At 38.0% G+C, this 19,883-nt stretch overlaps 1 protein-coding gene across 1 annotated transcript in view; it reads right to left on the bottom strand.

Annotated features, from left to right (window-relative positions):
- The window catches only part of COL9A1 (collagen type IX alpha 1 chain), a 92,562-nt gene that overhangs the window by 31,301 nt on the left and 41,378 nt on the right, over positions 1–19,883 (bottom strand). Inside the window, 13 exon segments of the mRNA XM_059399022.1 lie at positions 2,225–2,278; positions 2,384–2,437; positions 3,536–3,580; positions 4,564–4,617; positions 5,029–5,082; positions 5,218–5,271; positions 5,394–5,447; positions 6,872–6,925; positions 9,891–9,944; positions 12,372–12,425; positions 17,225–17,278; positions 18,720–18,776; positions 19,547–19,579. Of these exon segments, the coding sequence (XP_059255005.1) occupies positions 2,225–2,278; positions 2,384–2,437; positions 3,536–3,580; positions 4,564–4,617; positions 5,029–5,082; positions 5,218–5,271; positions 5,394–5,447; positions 6,872–6,925; positions 9,891–9,944; positions 12,372–12,425; positions 17,225–17,278; positions 18,720–18,776; positions 19,547–19,579 (675 nt within the window).

Genomic DNA, 19,883 nt, shown 5'->3' with positions numbered 1-19,883 from the left:
GGGAACCAAGAACTATGCCAGCCAACATACCAGGAGTACCTTGTTGGGGACCACTGGTAAAGGAAGGAAAGACAACATAGAAAGGCAAATCAGGAGACCTGATAATCCAAGCAGCAGCTAATGATCTGAGCTGGGGTGGTGGAGGTGAGCTTAGAAAAGAAGAGTCAAATACAAGAGACTTTTAAAAGGAGAAAGTAGAAAGCCCCTGGGTGGCTCAGTCAGTTGGGTGTCTGCTTTAAGCTCAAGTCATGATCCCAGAGTCCCAGAAACAAGTCCTGAGTCAGGTTCCCTGCTCAGTGGGAAGTTTGCTTCTCCCTCTGCCCTTCACCTTGCTTGTGCTCTCTCTCTCTCTCTCTCTCTCTCATACTCTCTCTCTCTCAAACAAAATCTTTTTAAAAGGAGGTGGAAGAAAGAACAGGTCCTATTGGAGAGTGGAAATGATGGAAGAAGATCACCAAGGCTTTGAGCCACAGTGACTGTGAGCAATAAGAATCCGGACATTTACAGGAACTCAGAAATCAAAACCCGAGTTAGGCTCAAAGCTTGCATAGTCACGACAGATCTGCCTCCCCTCACATGAGAGAATGGAACCCCCACCCCATCTCCTTCTGCAGTTCTTGCCTCTAGGTCTTTATACATCCCTTAGCACTTAACTGATGATGAGCCAAGCTCTCTCTACTGTGTCACTTTTTGTGTTCAGTGCATGGACTTGACATACAGCAGGTGCCCCTTCAATTTTATGTTCTCTGCTCTATAAAGTGAATATTACACCTAATAGCCAATATTCTCAAAGTTCCAATGCCTCTCTCCCACACTGTTAAATCTTTCTGGACCAGTCATGTAGCATCTCTACTGTTTATGAATATGTTCTAGCTACAAACTCATTGTTTTGGCAATAAATTTTTAAAAATTATTTTAATTAGAAGTTTACAGGCTTCAAGCAAGACAGAAGAAAAGGATAACTGAGCAGTGAGTGAACAAGGAGCATAATGAGGAGCATTGGCTAGTTTCTCTGGCTGCAGAGAAACTTCTAGAAACCACCTGATAGAGCTAAGTTGACAAACACCTGTGAGAAATGGAAGAGTTCGCCTCTTATGTCAAGACACCTGGAATATTTCACTTCTTTGACACATGAAAATCGTCATTCAACGCTCATGAAATGCTTTAAAAGTAACAATACTTGGAAATGTTTCTCTGTTCTCACTTGGAGTTCTTTTTGTTACCCAGCAGATTTTAAAAATAAGAACTTAAGCTGAAGGCCAGAGAGAATTTTTTAGAGTTGACATTAAGTATATAATATTTAATTAATCCATTTCTCTCTAAGGGTTGAAGTGTATCTAGTGAAACAACACGATTTGCTGTGTTGGCAGCAAAACAGACACACAAACTCAGACTACAAGAAGTCTGGCAGTTTCTCCAAGGATTAAATAGAGTTATCAGATGACCCAGAAATTCCACTCCTCAGTGTTCTACTCAAGAGAAATAAAAAACTTGTGTCTACACAAAAACCTGTAGAAAAATGTTCCCAGCACCATTATTCATAATGGTCCAAAAGTGGAAACAACCCAAATGTCCAAGAGCAGATGAGAGAATGAAGGAACGCTGGTATGTCCATACTACTGAACACTAGTCAGCAAGAAGAAAGAAGGTAAGCCTTGAAACATGCTGAAGGAAGCCATTCACTGAAAAAAAAAAAACAAAAACCCACTATATGATTCTATCTTTATGAAATTTTCAGACCAGGCAAGTCAAGACAGAAAGTGGACTAGTGGTTGCTGAGGGCTGAGAGGACTGCGGGGAAATGCTGAGTGACTACAAGTGGACACAGAGGTTCTTTTCTGGGGGGTGATGAAAAGGTTTTAAGATTGTGGCAACGGTTGTATAATTCTATAAATATGCCTTAAATATCAATGAATTATATGCTTTAAATGGTTGACTCATATGGTATATAAAATATATCTCAGGAAAGCTGTTTTGTTTTGGGTTTTTTTTTTTTTTTTAACCACACTGGAATATTTCCTTCAGTATGAAATAAGAGTCCTCATGCTTTTTAAAAATACTTAAAAAATATTTAAAAAGCAGATTGTATTCACAAATGACATTCTTATTTCACTGTCTCAAACTTGAGAAGGCATTCATGGTTAAATGAATGAATGATTAGAAGGACACCCAGAAAAACCCTGAGAAGACACTTCAGAAGGGTCTACAGGAAAGCAGTACTCACAGGAAGCCCTCTGGGTCCTCGGGGTCCCACCTCTCCTGGAGGCCCTTGTTGGCCCTGTTATGAGGAAGGCAGGGAAAGAAAAAATTAACACTCCCTGATTCTCTGCTGAGTGATTACAACAGGTGACAACATAAGGAAAGGTAGCTCACGTCATCTTACCGGTTTGCCTGAATTCCCCAACTGACCAGTCTTCCCAGGAGCACCTGTGTTACCCTAAAGGTGAAATGCAACATCCAAAGTAATTCATACAGGAAGTAAGCAAAATCTGCAACCTGTCTTACCCAGACTGGGCATTTCTTACACCTGAACAGCATTAATTTCCCAGTTTCACATTGAGAATTTGGGAGGACATAGAATCTCTTGCTTGGGGGAAGAATTAAAGTTCTTTAGATCAGGATACTGCTCTGCTGTTCCCAGAAGTATAGTAAAGGTATCAAAAAAATGTTCAAAAATGAAGGTCAAATGTCAATACATGAAGCTCTTTACCCAGACAGGAAGAGAAGAAGGTTTTTCTTTCCTCACAATATTAATTATACGTGTCTTTCCTTTACCATTTCTATCTCTAATAAACTTCTTGGAGCTCTTTTCCCTGGCACTGACACTATTAAAATTAAGAAGGATCCTGTGAACATGAGGAACAGGAGGAAGGACTGTTGAAGGGACCCCGCCAGCAAGCTCCAGAGAAGGCACATGTCTGGGGGTCCAGTCCCACCATCCATCTCTCACGGTCCACTTGGGAGGAAGCATCCCTGCTCAAGATGCTGTGGGCCCCAGGCTCGGAGACTGTAGCCATATAACCTGGCAGTGACCAAATTCTACGTTACTCACGTGTCATCCCTTTTATTTAAAGTAAAGCTATATCTTACCCTTCAATTTTTCCTTCACCTATTGTTTTTAATTTTTTGCACTATAAGCAAAAATTGATCAGTTTGAGAATAAAATGTCTATCATCTTTTTAGTTTAAGCAAAATCACGTTAGTAATATTCACTGACATAATTTCTGTGGCTTAATCGTAATTTCTTTATTTTAAGTGGTAAAGAGCAATAACACTGTCTCTGTTTAATACTGGTGAAGGAAGACACTTCCAGGAAGGAAGTCTAATCAGCAACACTTTGTCAAAGTGTTCTTTCTGCAGCTAGGAAAGAGATCAGCATTCAAGGCCTTAAAAGAGCCTTTTCAAAAAATTTCTCCTTAGAGTCGAATATAAAATAAAAGGCAGGTTGGAAATACTAAAAATGATAAATAAAACATATTAATGAAATAATAGAGAAATACAGAAAAGTACTAGTTAAAAAATTTTCATCTTTTACCTTTTCACCAGCAACACCCTTTGCACCAGGAATCCCAGGTACACCCTAAAAGAAGGCACACAGAACTAGGGCTGAATCACAACAGCGGAGAATCCGTGAGATGTCTTGTCCCCAGCACACTGCCCAGGGGCTGAGGGAATCCTGACAACACCAAAGCTTTAGTGTGAGAGAGATTCTTCCTAGTTCCCAAATTCTGAACAGTTCTAGAACTACCCACAGTTTAGAAGGAATTACACTTCACTCTATCCGGCTTATTAAGCCTGAACACCCTTAGGCAAATCCTATCTCTAAACTAAAGTTATTTTTCAAGCATGAATTTCCAAATTATCATCGGTCAAGGGGAGCTTGAATAACAAAACAAAGACCTATTGAAACGTTAACCCTGAAGTAGAAAAGCGGAATGGCAGGAGAATGCTGGCTTGAACTAAAATTTGGTGTTACTGGGAGTCCTAATGTTCTATAACTGATTATTTTTAAAATGTCAGATAATAAATTGAGGCCAGTCCTCAAATGACCAAGTATCTCTTTATTACCTTGAAACATTTGTCTCCAAGAATACATCTGTATAATCCGCGTGACCCTCTAGCCACATCAAGGCAGGGAAACCCCAATTTGAATAATTCAAAATAGCACGCAATCCAAAAAATGGTATCTGATACCTCACATCGTCCAGGGAGCATACTCGCAAGCCCCTATGGCTCAACTCTGCTAACAAGAACTTCAAAACTGGTGAGGAGGAGGAGGGAGTATGCGCTCCCGGCCCACAGCTCAGAGTTAGTAAAAAGATAAGAAAGACTGAGTGAATGAAAGAGAGGAGAAGATGCAAAATACAAATTAAAGCTTAGTATAGTTATTAGGAAAGAGTTCCTTATTCAGGAAAAAAGTATAAAACGTAAAACTACAAAAATGTAAAACTAAGCCATCAGGTATCTTCCTGAAACTTAGCCAATTATTTTGTTTCTCTCTAAAATTCATATTTTCCAAATACTCAGCTAAATCAGGAAACATTTAAAGACCCAAATACTCACAGGTAAGCCCTGCAATCCTGCATCACCAGGAGGCCCAGGCTTCCCGGGTTCACCCTGAGAAAAGAAGTTTTTATTGCATCATTGAACCCATGTGAATTGCTCTAAGTCTTTCAAGTAAAGAAAGGACACAGGGCTTCTGTGTAGAAGGATTCTCCCTATAGGTGACCTTATGCGCACTTTTATGATATGATCCTGTTCAGGGCAGGGGAGGGTGGTGATACGGGATAGGGCAGATGGACTAAGGACATAAAATAAATCAAAACGCACAATCTCTTTCAGCTGCTTTCATCGACAGGGCAATTCTACTGAGTTCCTAAAACCAAGTAAACATACTATTCTAAAAGTATTTCTGAGGTGACATTTGATGAAAAAACGGAGGAAAAAAGCCAAAACCAGCTGAGTAAATCTCCCTGTCATGTAGTCATGGAAATGCTGGGCTCGGTTTGCCAGGGTTACAAAAGGTACCTTTGTCCCAGGCATTCCAGGTATCCCGTCACGGCCATCCACACCTGGCAAGCCCTAAAAAGACACAAAGAAACACATTGTGTCTTAGAAACAGTCACATTCTTCTTCCTTTCATTATTTTCTAAAGTTTTATTACAAGTTAATAATCACTTCAAAAAATGGGGTGGGTGACTACGGCGCAGGACATACCATGTCTCCTTTGGTTCCAGGGAGGCCAGGAATTCCTCTAGAACCTTGAGGCCCCTTGCAGGGTAGAGGGAAAAGGAGAGACAAGACAGGCTCATTCATCATGGCACTTTGGCCACATCAGCAGAGGACACCAGTAAGCACGAGGTTTATAGTGATTAACACTAATCTGAACTCACTCTATCTCCCTTGGGACCTATTTCTCCTGGAGGTCCTCTCTGTCCTTGGTCACCCTGTATGAAAATAAAATGAAAAGCAAGAGTTACTTATTGATAGACTTTTGAAACTAGAGAACACCATCCATATTACCTATGACTGCTCTTTCATTCCAGTGCTTTGCTCTATCATGGGTGCCTAGCTCAAGAAATCATTTATAAAAATTATATCTTAAAATTTTATGTTGGGATAGGGATGATAGAGAATCACATGTCTTTTTATTTCATTTTCAATGTGTAAAGCTTCTGTGGCCTTTTGATGTATAGGTATAATAAAATTAAGATCCGTACTGTAGGTAATCTTAACATCAGTAACTATGTCTACATTATCAGCTAAACTCATTGACTATCATGGTGGGTTGAGGTTTGGGTCAGTTGCCAATCTTTTTTCCATATTATTTCGTTCTCCCGGCAATAATAACGGTTTCTGTCAAAATTATCTGGCTAATGTTGATTTACGGTATAGGTGGTGATAGATGAGAGGATATGTCTTCCTTAATATAGCTTTTGTTGAACTGCAGAACTACTCTAAAACCTCAAATGGCTTCCTGTCACTATCAGATCAGTTCAAATTGCTCACATTGGCATAAAACACTCTCTACAATGTGATCGTCCTTTATCTATTCAATTTCATCTTCTCAACAGAAACTTTCCAAGCTAGGCAGTAACAATCCCTTAAACAACACATACCCCATTACCACCAATTACTCCCATCACGGAGTATCACCTAGACTCTGTCTGCTCCTTTCCCACCCAGAATGGCTTTCCATTTCAGCCTGCCTCTAGGATCCTCCTCTTACCAGCAGTACCTCTACCTCATACTCCAGCGCTGGATCTTTTAACGTATGACAGAGTAATATTCTGCCTTCCCCACTGGGCCATAGGAGCTTGATAATTGAAAACTCTATTGTCTTTATACCTTTTCTACTTTTTTAGTGATAAAGGTGGTTATTATATGGGTGGCTTTTTATTTATTTCCAGAAAAGGTGTGAGGCAGCCTATAATAATGACACATGTACATATAGCAGTCAAAATATAGAATATAGAAAATATAGAGAAATATAGAAAATATAGAGATCAAAAATCATAGAAAAGGAGCAAGAACCTGAAATGAGACAGTTACTGTGACTCTAAACTTCCTAGTAGCTGTAACAAAAGGAAAACACAGCAAACATAAAACTTAACAATTTGACTTCACCGACTTGAAAAACAAAAACCCTCGTCAAGGCAAAAGAACATTTCTCTTTATTCAAGGAAGTGATACTTATCTTAACTAAAATTTGTTTAAATAAATAGAGAAACTATTGCCCATTTTTCCACTGTATTCACATGTAAAAGACACACACACACACACACACACACACACACATACAGCACTTTATCACTGGTCAGTCATTGCTAAATAACCTATCATTGGGTCTGGTAAAAGGAAAACTACTTACAGGTGCACCAGGAAGACCTTGAGGCCCAGGTTCTCCATCTAAGCCCCGAGCACCCTGCAAAAAAAAAAAAAAAAAAAAGCCAAAAAAAAAAAAAAACAGCATAAAGAAATGAAATTGAAATCAGTCATTAAAGGGCACATCAGTCTTTCCATAGAACTTTAATAGCCAGATTAAGAAGGAGGTTTTGTGCCTGGAATAAAATCTGTATACATCAGTGTATTATTATACATCATATATAATATATCACTGTATATATTATACCAGGGAGTATGCCATTGGACACCTCAGATATGAAAACACAATTTTACGTCTCCTCATCCCACCAAGAGTACTGACGGCCGATCTTTCCTACCACTCTGGATATTTTAAGTTCACATTGCAGCCATTTTTGATTGATGACATGAACTAAAAACACTGGTCCCTATTAAGGGAAGTTGGCAAACCTATGGCAGGAGGTTGGGTAGTTACCCTCCAGGAGTCTCAGGATTCCTGTGCTTTTCATGAATGGTGAAGACTAAGGAGCCACCGAAAGAATAGAGCAGTTGCCATGGACTGTGCTGCAGCCACAGCTGTGGGTAGGATTCTGTGATGCTGGATTTCTGCCAAGATCCACAATCTGAAGTCCAGTCATGTGATTTAGAAGGACGAATCATAATAAGGATTTGAGTATCCCCCATTCCATCCTTGATAGACATTAGGTTCTGTTTATATAAAAATAATCCATCTATTTTCTTAACAACAGATTTGTCCTACCAAGGGATGGAAACTAGAGTTTTATAAATCTAATTATCTTGAAATCAGTTGTGACTTGGCTATACTGTAAATATCACCTCCTTAGTTAATAATAAGAATCAAAATGTGATTTTAAAACAAAAGTATGAGGGCTTTTTTTTTGGTGCTTTCTACATATACTGCCTGACAAAATACAACTCCCTTCTTCAAATCTTTTTCTCATCTGCTAAGTGAATGAGAAGGCAAAAGGGTGACTGAAGTCAACAGGCCATTTCCTAATGAATAGGGTTGAGACAAGGAGATGATAAAATAAATGGAAAACAGTCAAAAGAGTGCTGGATGGATGTCAGGCCAAGAAAACCAGGCAGACAGCATCTGTAGTGAGATTTAAGAATTAGAAAACCTTTGATAGAAGGTTCAGAAAAGGTAGAATCAAAGAAAGAACACCACTGAAGCAGAAGCACCACAGAGCCTTGAAATTCTTTGATCCCTAAAAACTAGAGCAGAGCAGAAAGCATTTTACATTCACCAGGGAAGAAGAGGTTTGGAAGACTCAAAAAAGACCTTGAATTCATCATTCACCCTGCGTTGTGAGCAAGGAGCCCAACCTTTGCATTACAGAATCGGCTGTGATGCGCTCACTCTCTCTTATTGCTGTTCAGCATGAACTCAGACCCAAAATGCTGTTACTAGGCAACCACTCCAGGGGTCTGAGTTCATGAGAAGAGCTTGCTTTTTTTTTTTTTTTTTTTTTTGTTATTGAAAGCAATTTGACAGAACTCAAAGGAAATGAGAAATTTTGAAAAATGCCAAGTAAAAAAATACCTCAAATAAAGAGCATATCAAGAACAGTAATCGGTTTCGAAGTGTGAAGTCACATACTTTAGATGATTTAAACCCAGAAAAAACAGAGGCCTAGGTATCAGCAACTTCAAAATAAATGGGGTTTATTTCTAATAACAGGAGATAAACACAAAATATTACTAAAGGTAATATGAATATAGAAACATGAAAAAATTTTTTAAAAACAGTATTTTTAGAAAAGAAATATTCTAAAGGAAATGGAAGAGTAAAACGGGCAGAATGAAAATACCTAGAAGGGACAACAAGGCTGAAAAAAAATGAAGTTGAAGGAATCTGTCACAAAATAATTCCTTCCGTTTCCAAAAATGTTTATTTCTTTTAGAAAAATTTAAATTTATTTATTGAGCACCTACAATGTGCAAGTTATTCCCTCTTAGCTGTTAATAAAAGTCTCTGTGCTTCTGTGCGAAATGAAGCAAATTAGCCACAGAGGTTCTAAAGAGGAAGAGGCAAGGGTCAGGAGTGGTAGTGGACAAATTGCTTTTATTGTTTTTCCTGGAACCCACAAACTGGCTTTCCTTATATACTAAGTGGCAACCATTTTCTTAAAAATCTGATAGAGAATCTGGGCACACCCCTACACACACACATACACACACACACACACACACACACAGTGAGAAAAACATTTCTGAACACAACAGGAACATTCAGGTTTCCACTGTTTTCATTTTCACTCATCCAAGCATTTCCCATTCTTCATCCTCCACCAATGGGAACACGTCATCCTTCCAGGCCTGGCATTCTTCTAATGCCACCTCATTCATGAGCCCTCCCAGTTCCCTGACCAAGAGTGGTCACTCCTTTGTCTTCACTCCCTCACACCACTTGCCCTCAAATTTATGTGTCTCTTTTACATGGTAGTTAGCCATCTACTCATTTGTTTCTCCCAACGAATAACATATTTGAAGTCCTTTTTCCTCTTTGAATCTCCCCACCATCTCACAGTGCCTTGCTATGGAAATGGTAGGAGAATCTGGTTTTTGAGACTGAGCTAAGGACAGGTTGGAAGTGCAGGGAGTATTCTTGTTGGGGACAGAGCTCAGCGATCAGCCCGGAGGGAAAGCCATGGATGGTCCTCGTGTCCTTGGGGAGATCTTGCCTTCTCTTGCCTCTCCCTTTCCATCCTCTCCTGTCTTTGCTTTGATTTCCAGTATTAACTATTAATAATGATGAAGATGTAAAAAGGTAACATCCCTGTTTATTCCTATCTACCAAGATAATTTAAAATATATAGTACATAAGTATCACACATACTACTCACTTCTGTCATCTATGTTTATAACAGAAATGTGAAAACTTAACCAAATATCTACTAAGCAAATAAGAAATTAAAAAATGATGTTGCTGAAAATAAGATATTTTTAAATGGGAAAATTTTTAAATATTTATACATTTTGATAACCTATCATCATCATCTTACTTTTTCTCCTTTGGCCCCAACTATGCCAGTGATGCCTCTTAATCCCTGGGCTCCCTGGGGGGGGAAAGAAAAGAACAGTGAATTGTTTTAGTTGAAGCACACACTTATTTATCTCATCACAAAAGTTGCTCCAGAAGGAGGTTAACATAACCAAAGGTAACATGAAGAAATAGTGACATCATGTAAACAAATGTTTCTAGTTTAGAAAGAAAAAAAAAATACAAGGAGAATTCTTCTGATGCTAAACACTCTTCTGAAACTCTGAAGACATACACAAACCTGGAGAGGAAGCAATTAATGATGACAAAAAAGTAAACATTATTATCATAAGAAAACCACAATCATGTATTTTGACTTACTTTTTAACTCAGATACAGAATACATTGCCATTTCTACTTCCTTCATGATTTGTAACTTAGTTACATGTAAGATGATTGTGATTTTAAACCTTGGAGTTAATTTCTCCCCACCAATGTATGCCGTCAAAGGCCATTCAATTTCCAGGGTCCACAAAAGCTTCTGACTATACATAGAGCTGAAATCTCTACTGACCACTAGGAGTCACTACACCACCCGTAAGGCATTCTACATTCCCACCTGGAGCAGCAGGAATCCATCTCCCCCCATCTCGGGCAATGGAGTGGGTAAGCCTAAAAATAAGGCTGTTGAGTGTGATTTCTAGAATCTTCTTCAATACTGAAGCAGCAGGGCTCCAGGAGTGAGCCTACGTGTTCTCCTGGAAACAGCAGCAGGTAGATGCCCCTTCAGGAAGGTAGAGCAACTACTTCTAAGCAATTTGCTAACTGTGTGCTGTGCCTGGCTTCAGATCAAGTAGCTCTGGGCCAGTCATTCTCTTGGGCTCTCCCTTGGAGTAAGTGGGGCAGTTCTCTGGCCAACTGGGCCTGCGTCCAGATAAGTCACAAATTTGTGTAGATCAGTTAGGAATGACCTGACTGTGTAAGATTATCCAGCACAGGATAACCACTTGAGATATAAAATGTGGCCATATCAGATTCAAACTGCTCTTTCTGAAGATAATTCTACAAAAAGAATTCCAAAAATATTTGGGCCAATGGCAGTGACATGAGAATGCCATGTATTATCTCTTAAGGTGACTATTTTGAAAGACAAAGCTTGTGTATAAATGTTTCCAAAAGCATATAGCTTTAAAAAAAATCTGTGCATTGCTTTATAGATGTACATTTAAAAAGTAAACATTTGTGAAGTTTATAGAAACATTTTGGTAAGCCTACTGCCAAACATCAGAACGTCAGCAAGCATTAACAATAGTCCCCAGTAGACCACTTGAGCCAGGCAGATCCCAACAGATATCCTTAATCTGTGAAAACATTTTTAAATGCTGCTTGCAAAATCCTGTTCTGAGGATTTGGGGGGTGGCTTAAAAATAATTTAGGTCCCCACTAAATTTTCATCAGATCAAAAAAAAAAAAAAAAAAAAAAGCATATGTCTCGCATACTATTTCTATCTCTCTCTTACCAAATAGAGCCATCTCCTTGTCTCCTTTCAAAGGCTCAGGGAAGACAAGCTTCTGAAATAAACACCTTGTATTCCTCCAGGTTTTCTTAAAGTTCTCATGTAGCTTAAAAGCAGTGACCATTTCTTACAAATGCTCAAATTCATCTCCTCTAGCTCGAATTTCTTTCAGCTCTGGGGTAAGTATTAATCCACACAGCTCCCTGAACTCTTTTGTAAAAGGCCAGTTGTTTGGGGGAAGAGCAGAGCAGGGCAAGGAATGATGGCCCTATGTTTGTCCTCCCTAACCTGAGCCTGTCCCTCACCTAGCAAAGACCTTAGCTAGCTACAGTGTTCAATGAATATTCAGAAATTATTATTTCCATAATTGTTAACTACTCATCTTGACAAGAAAAAAAGTGTGGCAATTCTACTTTTGTATACAAAAGTAATGTAAATTTTGATGTAGCAAACACTTTAAATCGAAGTATGGCAATGTCCCAAATTACCTCATTGTGCATATAATTGCAGCAATCTGCCAAAGCACAAGGGACTAACTTTTTATTAAGAGACCTGATTATAAGCAATTAAGAATGTTCTAATTATAATGATTATATGCTGGCATAAGGTACATTAAATCCAGTGGTTGAGGTACCTCCTGCATATTCAGGGTACATGAAATTTTCTATATCATGTGAAAGTACCATAGAATATAAAAGACATATATCAACCTCTGTGTTCAATATTTGCTTTCAGATTGCCTAGCCCTAAAATCTAGTAAGTGAACATACGTAATTGTAGGTAAAATTTTTCTGTTAAAATGGTGCTTGATTATACATTGAGGATTCTTCCTATTTTGAAAAAATGGTAAACTCCCAATGCTGGCTTGGTGGGAAAATATGTTAATATAATACTATTAATCCAAACGCTAAACAGAAAATATTCCGTTAGTCGTGAAAAAAGAATATTTGCATATCCAAGTTAAATATTTTTAAAGAATACTTTACTGGAGGTCCCTGAGCTCCAACTTCTCCTTGTTCCCCTTGGTCCCCTTCTTCACCCTAATAAACAACAGAAAAGCACGCCAAGTGTTATTCCACCAAATGAGCATAGATAGATAACTCAGCACATCTGAAATTCACTTGGCATCCCCTGAGTTATGTTACCATACTTTCTTAAATTAGTTTATATGAGTAATCCATATTCATTGTAGGACATTCAGAAAATACAGAGAAGTTTACAAATAAGTCACCCAAATCCCACCTTTCAACTATAAATAACCAGTAACATCTTGGACACTTCTCTATAAAGGGGTGAATGGGGAGGAAAGGACAGAGAGAGAACATATATATATTCACGTTCTCAGTGTGTGTGTGTGGAGGGGGGTGTTACTAGGAAAATATGATCATCGTATGCAAACTTTTCCATCAACTACAATATTATTCATTTGAGATTTTCATTTTTTACTTCTCTTATTATAATTTTTCTACCATATGTAATTCTTTAAAAAGCATTTAAATCAGTCTTTCTTTTTATGGCTTATACCTTTGATGTCTCCCACAGAAAAGCTTTCTCTACCTCCTGAATATATCAATATTCATCTGTATTTTTCTTCTATAATTCTGTAGTTAAACTTCTTAAATGGAAACCTTTAATGGATTTTAACATAAAATATAAAGTAGAAATCTATCATTTTGGAGGTGGGTGGGGTGATCGGGTACGAGGGTGATGGGCATAAAGGAGGGCTGTGATGGGATGAGCACTGGGTGTTACATGCAAGCGAGGAATTACTGAATTCTCCATCTGAAACAAACGATGTACTATATGTTAGCTAGCTGAATTTAAATTTAAAAAAAGAAATCTGTCATGTTGTCATGTTGTTTTTTTCTTGTTTTTTTCTGGTAATTGCTCACCTTCTCTAATATCATTTACTGAATGCAAGATTCTCTCCACAGAGCCTGGAAAATCCTTCTTTAACATATAGTAAATTATGAATATACTTGTTTCTAGATTTCCTACTCTGCTCTTCTGATCTGTTGTATGAATTTGTCAAACTCACATCTTAATTACTGAAATTTTATAATACATTTTAATTTCAGATAGAATTCCTTTACCTTTGTTTTTCTTTTATGGTTACTCTTATCTTTCAGTTTTTCCTAAATGTTTGCTCTTCCAGATTAACTTTAGAAGTATCTGGAAGATCTTCACAAAAAAACTACTTGCTTTATATTAGGACTGCTCTGAACTAAAAGATTAGTATGGAGAGAACTAGAATCCTTACAATACTGAGTCTATCTTGGAACTCAATGTATCTCCCTATTTATTTTTATTTTTTTTTTTAAGATTTTATTTATTTATTTGTCAGAGATAGAGCGTGAGCAAAAGCGAGCACAGGCAGACAGAGTGGAAGGCAGAGTCAGAGGGAGAAGCAGGCTCCCCGTGGAGCAAGGAGCCCAATGTGGGACTCGATCCCAGGACGCTGGGATCATGACCTGAGCCGAAGGCAGCTGCTTAACCAACTGAGCCACCCAGGCGTCCCCTCCCTATTTAATCAAATCTTTTACTTTCCTTCAATAAAGCTTTGTTCTTTTCCTCATGTTGGTTTTGAATATTTAAATTTGAATATTTAAATATTTAAATTAAATCTTGACTATTTGGTGGTGATTGCCAATGGAATCTTCTTCCGTGTTGTTTTCTAGCTAATTATTGTTTGACTTTTTGATATTAATTTTATAACTTCTGATATGCTTTAAAATGTTAGTATATTCTGAAAAGAAATCCAACTGCTGTTTCATACCGAAAGATCACTTGACTGACTCTGAAAAAAAATTATTATTTCCTCTGACAAGTTTGTTTTTTTTTACAGAAATACACTGCCCTACATGTCCTGTAGTAATGAATGTCTTAAATTGTAAAATTAATCATGAGAAAAATTCCTCATTTTTAATATTATGTGCATAATATTATATAAAAATCTATTCCTGTTGTTTCTTTATTACATATTTCAATTCACCCATGTTCTTGTTCTATAGATTATACCTTATAGTGCTTGTCACACACACACACACACACACACACACAGAAATGCAGAAAATTAAATGGCAATATTAATATAGAAACATAGAAACTTTGGGCATAAATGCAAAGAACTAGGTTATGCCTAAGTCATTTATATTTGACTTTTGAATCAATTATACCTAGTGGTTTCAGTCTCATAATTTTACTCAGATTATATTCCATAAAAACATCTGACTGATAGCGAGGAGAGGTAGTCCCAGCGGGAAAGCCAATGAATTAGCTATTTCAAGGAACGGATAAGCAACACATTTGTGTAATTAAATGCTACCTGTATGTCCCTGCCTAACTATCAAAACAACAGTGACTGATATGTGCACAATAAGCTTTCATTAGCAAGGTTTGGGGTATTTTCTTTTCTTTTTTCTTTTTTTTTTTTTTAAGATTTTATTTATTTATTTATTTATTTGACAGAGAGAGAGAGATCACAAGTAGGCAGAGAGAGGCAGAGAGAGGAAGGGAAGTAGGCTCCCTGCCTAGCAGAGAGCCCAATATGGGGCTCGATCCCAGGACCCTGGGATCATGACCCAAGCTAAAGGCAGAGCCTTTAACCCACTGAGCCACCCAGGTGCCCCAGTTTGGGGTATTTTCCTACAGATTCCAGGATAAGCCCTGGAGTAATATAGATGATTTAACTATCTCACCAGCAGGTGAGTAGCACACACTAATCAATCAATAACCACAACATAATGACAAATTTAGGAACAGCAATTTGTTATCATTTTACTGAAAGATTGTTGACCATTCATTTATTTACAAATTTTAAAATCTTTGTTAACTAATTTGTAGAGTAAATTGAAGGCAAAATTGTGAACCCACTTTCAGTTTACAGTTCAGTGCATCGATTACCCTTTTAAGGTTCATTTTTTAATGAGTTATTGTCACCCTTTCGTCCCAAGTAAATTTTCTTTTTTTTTTAAAGATTTTATTTATTTATTTGACAGACAGAGATCACGAGTAGGCAGAGAGGCAGGCAGAGAGAGGAGTAAGTGGGCTACCCGCTAAGCAGAGAGCCCAAAGTGGGGCTCGATCCCAGAACCCCAAGATCATGACCTGAGCAGAAGGCAGAGCTTAACCCACTGAGCCACCCAGGCGCCCTCAAATAACTTTTCAAAGACAACACTGGAAGGTGTGAGTGACACAGCATGTGAAATAAATTAAAGGAGTTTTCAACAATGACTAATAAAAGTTTGGCCAATTTTCTCACACACCAAAACTTCTTCACTAAAATCAAGCCAAATTTGAGAGTCTGGATAACTAACTTGTACAGGTGTCAACAATAATTGGTTTCTTGAGGAGAGGGGGAAAGTATTCTAATTGACACCTCTATCCCCAAATGGGATTGTATATGTGCTGCCAAAGAGAGCACCCCCAAATGGGATTGTAAAAGTTCCCCTAAAGAAAAGGGGTCACTAAAAGAAGAAGGAAGGGAGCATGGCATCAAAAATAATAGAAGTCTGCCGAATCTGTTTGAAACATGCATTACCTCGTGAATATCTTTTGGTATAATGTAATATCCTTACACATATTTTTCTGTGGTTAGATAATATTCTATTGCATGGCCATGTCACAATTTAGCCAGTCTCCTGTGGTTGGACATTTTTTTTTTTTCAGTTCTGTTCTCCTGGCACTTAGAATAAACTCTGACACACAGCAGGTACTTTAAAAATATTTGTTGAATTTTTTTCAATTATGAATTTCAAGATTGAAAGGAGGAATGAACAGGCAGAAAAGTCTCTGAAGTACTCAACTTTTTTCTACTTTCTCCAATTTGACAGTAAGAACCCAGGTGTTACAGTCCAGATAAATAAAATGCCTTAATTACTCAGGGCCCAAGTAGTAAAAGACTAGAAATAAGTGTCCAAACTGTAACAGGGTAGGGAAAATTGGCTTACTTATCCTGATTATCTCAGGTTGTTCAACAGACTGATTTTAGCTAGAGTTCAAGGATATCAATGCCTGACAATATAATAAATTGCCTCTTCAGTTCTTAACTTCCAAAGAAAAAGACTAATTTTCCACCCAATAAAGGTCTAGAAGGACATAGTCAACAATGTCTAGAAAATCCACATTAATAAGAACAGTTTGGCTTTGTAAAATATCACAGAACTAGCAGACAACACTTCTGTTATGCAGGAAGTCAAATTCTTAGACATTTAAAGCCAATATGCACCTGTGGATTTTTAAAAGAGCAAGTCAGTCATCATACTTTAAATTTCTGCCTTGGGTTTTCTGCAAGACACACCAGCCTCAATGCAAGTTGTGCTACAGATTCTGTCTTTCTATCCTGACAACTATTTAAGTCTATCATTCACTTCCAGATTACCCAAAATCTAAATTCTCTTGAAATGGAGTCAGAAACAGACAAATTATTTTAGAACTAACATGAGAAGCTATCAGCTTTCAACCTCCTGTTTGCTAGTGTCAGCGACACGTCGTAAAATATTACACGTGTCATAAAATTTTGTTTAGTGGAGTGGAAAAGCTAGCTGAATGATGTTTTGACTATCAAAAGCATCAAGGAAAAAAAGCTGAATGTGATTGATTTCAAAAGGAAAGCAAGGGGCAGCAACACAAGAAAGAATGAAATGTCTGGTGTATTATTGTTTTTTGTAATTGAACAACATGAGAATATTGTGCTTAGTCAGGATATTGAAGCATCTACTGAAAACCTGTCGATCATCATTTGAGAAGGAAGGAAAAAATATCATGCTTTCTTATTCCTTATAATATGTTGTACTACTTCCTAAACACAACTTACCCATTAAATACTCATTTTCCTTACCTTGTGACCTTGTCTTCCAGGTTCACCAATTTCTCCTTTAGCCCCTTTATGACCCTAAGAATGCATAAGTAACAATAAATAAATAAATTAAAAAATAATTCTATTGGGTTTGTTACAGAAAGTGGTCAGGAGGTTCATAAAGTGATTTGTTTCCCTAAATCTGCATCAGTGTGCTACAAAAAAAAGTTATGTCACAAAGAAAATGACTGTCTTCAACAACCTTAACAGTGCCATGTGTATTACATGACTGGTGTATATGGTAAATACTAGCTTTAGTTAATAGAAAAACACTGTTCTAGAATAACAAAGCTTCATTACCTGGTTCGCCCACATGATTTATCACCAGCTGATCCCCAGATCCCTCTATCCCAGACTTCCTCTCACAGTTGGGTCAAGAGCAACAAGTCTTCTCCAGCATCAGTAACCTTCTTCTCGGAGATGACAGTCCTGACTGAGCTTAGCTGGCTGTTCCCTGCTCTCTCTGTGCTGCTCCAAAAACCCTCTGCCTCCTCCTCTATACCCACCTCCTTCCTGGAGATGGAAGAAGGGCTGGTATGAGAAGGGGAGCTCCCCCGATGCACAACTTCCACCTCTTGTACACAATTATAAGTGCAAAGGGAAAGCCATAAAGGGCAGTCCCTGAAAGCTGCATAGTACGAGAAGAAATCCCTGTATCTTCTTGTCAGGCTGCCTGTTCTAAGCATATGTGTGCTTCGGGTGGTAATATGAGGCAAATGGGAAATGAACATTCTAAAATTAAGTCTGTCAGAGCTTTCACCCTCAGACACTTTCTTATTGTGAGAGTGGAGGTCTTGGAGAAAAATAAGACACCAATCCAGGACAAAATCTTCTGCAATTGTGGGAACCCACTAAAACTCACCTTAGAGAAAACCATAATTGGAAAACCAGTGCCCTGGTGCCTTTCAGATCATAGCAGAATTCCTCTGGTCTGGAATTTTCAAAATCACTTCAGACTCATAGGCTAGAGAGAAAAAGCCACTTAACCCCAACATTTGGAGGTTTTTTAATGGGAAATTTTGAAGTAATTATGATACAGAGTGAGAGAAAAACATTTTGTGGAAGTCTCTTTCCTTGGCTATGTTGCACTGTTTTCCCAATTTTTTAACTAAAATAGATTCAAATACATTATGTGTATAATTGCTCCCCAATCTTCCCCATAGGACGCAAACTTCAGAGCCTTAATGTGCTGTTACAGCATCTCTCCAGCCAGTACATTTTACTGGTATTTCCTTCCTGAACAACAAAAGCACTGTATAATCAAACATCCACGTCTCATGTACCTGCCAAGGGAGCCAGCTGAAGTTATAGGACTGTAGAAGGACCACAGACTAAGCCAAAGAAAAAACAAACACAGACTTGCCTAATCTTCCAAAATGGGGTCTTACACCAGAAAGGCCAGTACTTACAGGAAAGGATCTAGTTTTTTCCTATGGTTAATACTCTTGAATATAAAATACTGAAATTATTCTCTTACCCTCATGCCTGGTAAGCCTGGATATCCTGAGCGACCTGGTGGACAGGAATTGGGACACTGCGAAGGAGAGCGAGAGAGAGGTAGAGGGCATAAATTAGAGCCTCCCTTCATGACAAAATGGTACTGTTTTAGGGATTGCAGCTTCAGAATCCCAGTATAATTATATTTATTAAATAAGTCTGAATACCCCTTCTTTTCAATATTTCATTTTTAAACTCAGACATATTCCTAGCTTACAGAAAAGTACAGAGAATAGAACAAGCTCTCCCCGTGTGTTCACTATCCAGATTAAATAAGTGTTAATATTTTGCCATATTTATTTCAGATTTATTAAAGAAATAAAATGTTTCCAGACCTCGTATACCAAATGTTTCCAACCTAGTGTACCACAACCTGATCCTTTTCTCTTCCCCCACCACCAGAACAGCTCTATCCTGAGGTCCACAAGCCCTTGTCAAATTGGCCAAAATTGCATTTAGTACAGTTTGCCAACATCATGTGAATATTAGTCTGTAAGTAAAACAAGTCTCAGAGGGAGACATTGGACTTCTAGCTTCGGAAATTGGGGTGCTATGGTGAAAACGATGCTTTAGTCATAAAGCAAAAAAGACTTTGGAGAAACAAAAACATTTCCATAATGAAAACCACATACAGTCCAAGTGTATACAAACCACCAGCCCACTAGGGCTCTGGATTGCTCTGCTATCCAAGTAGAGTAAAACACAGAAATACAACATATTCCGGCAAGACAATTTTAAAGAGAACTCATCTAAAGATTACGTGGTCTTTGACTTAAACAGTATTTTGTTCAAAGGTAAACATCTTACCAAGGGATCTCCTTCATGAAAGCCAATTGTTCCCTAAAGTAAAGAAAATATTAAAGTTAAGAATATAGTTACATACCCTACTCAAACCCACTAATAACAGAAAGTCCATTGGACAAAAATATAATAAATATATTTGTTCACTAGAATATAAGGGATGAATAGCAACATACAATATGCTAATATTCTAAAAACCTTGACTCATGGGAATATTCCTTTTTCAGCTCAGGTTGGGATCTCAGGATTATGAGATGAGCCCTGCCTTGGGCTCCACTCAGCGGGTGGTCTACTTGAGGATTTCTCTCCCTTTCCCTTTGCCCCCTTCCCCAAATTATATGCT

The sequence above is a fragment of the Mustela nigripes genome, chromosome 5, assembly GCF_022355385.1.
Source record: "Mustela nigripes isolate SB6536 chromosome 5, MUSNIG.SB6536, whole genome shotgun sequence".
Taxonomy (NCBI): domain Eukaryota; kingdom Metazoa; phylum Chordata; class Mammalia; order Carnivora; family Mustelidae; genus Mustela; species Mustela nigripes.
Note: the sequence above shows the minus strand (reverse complement) of the source record. Positions and strands in the feature narration are given on the sequence as shown.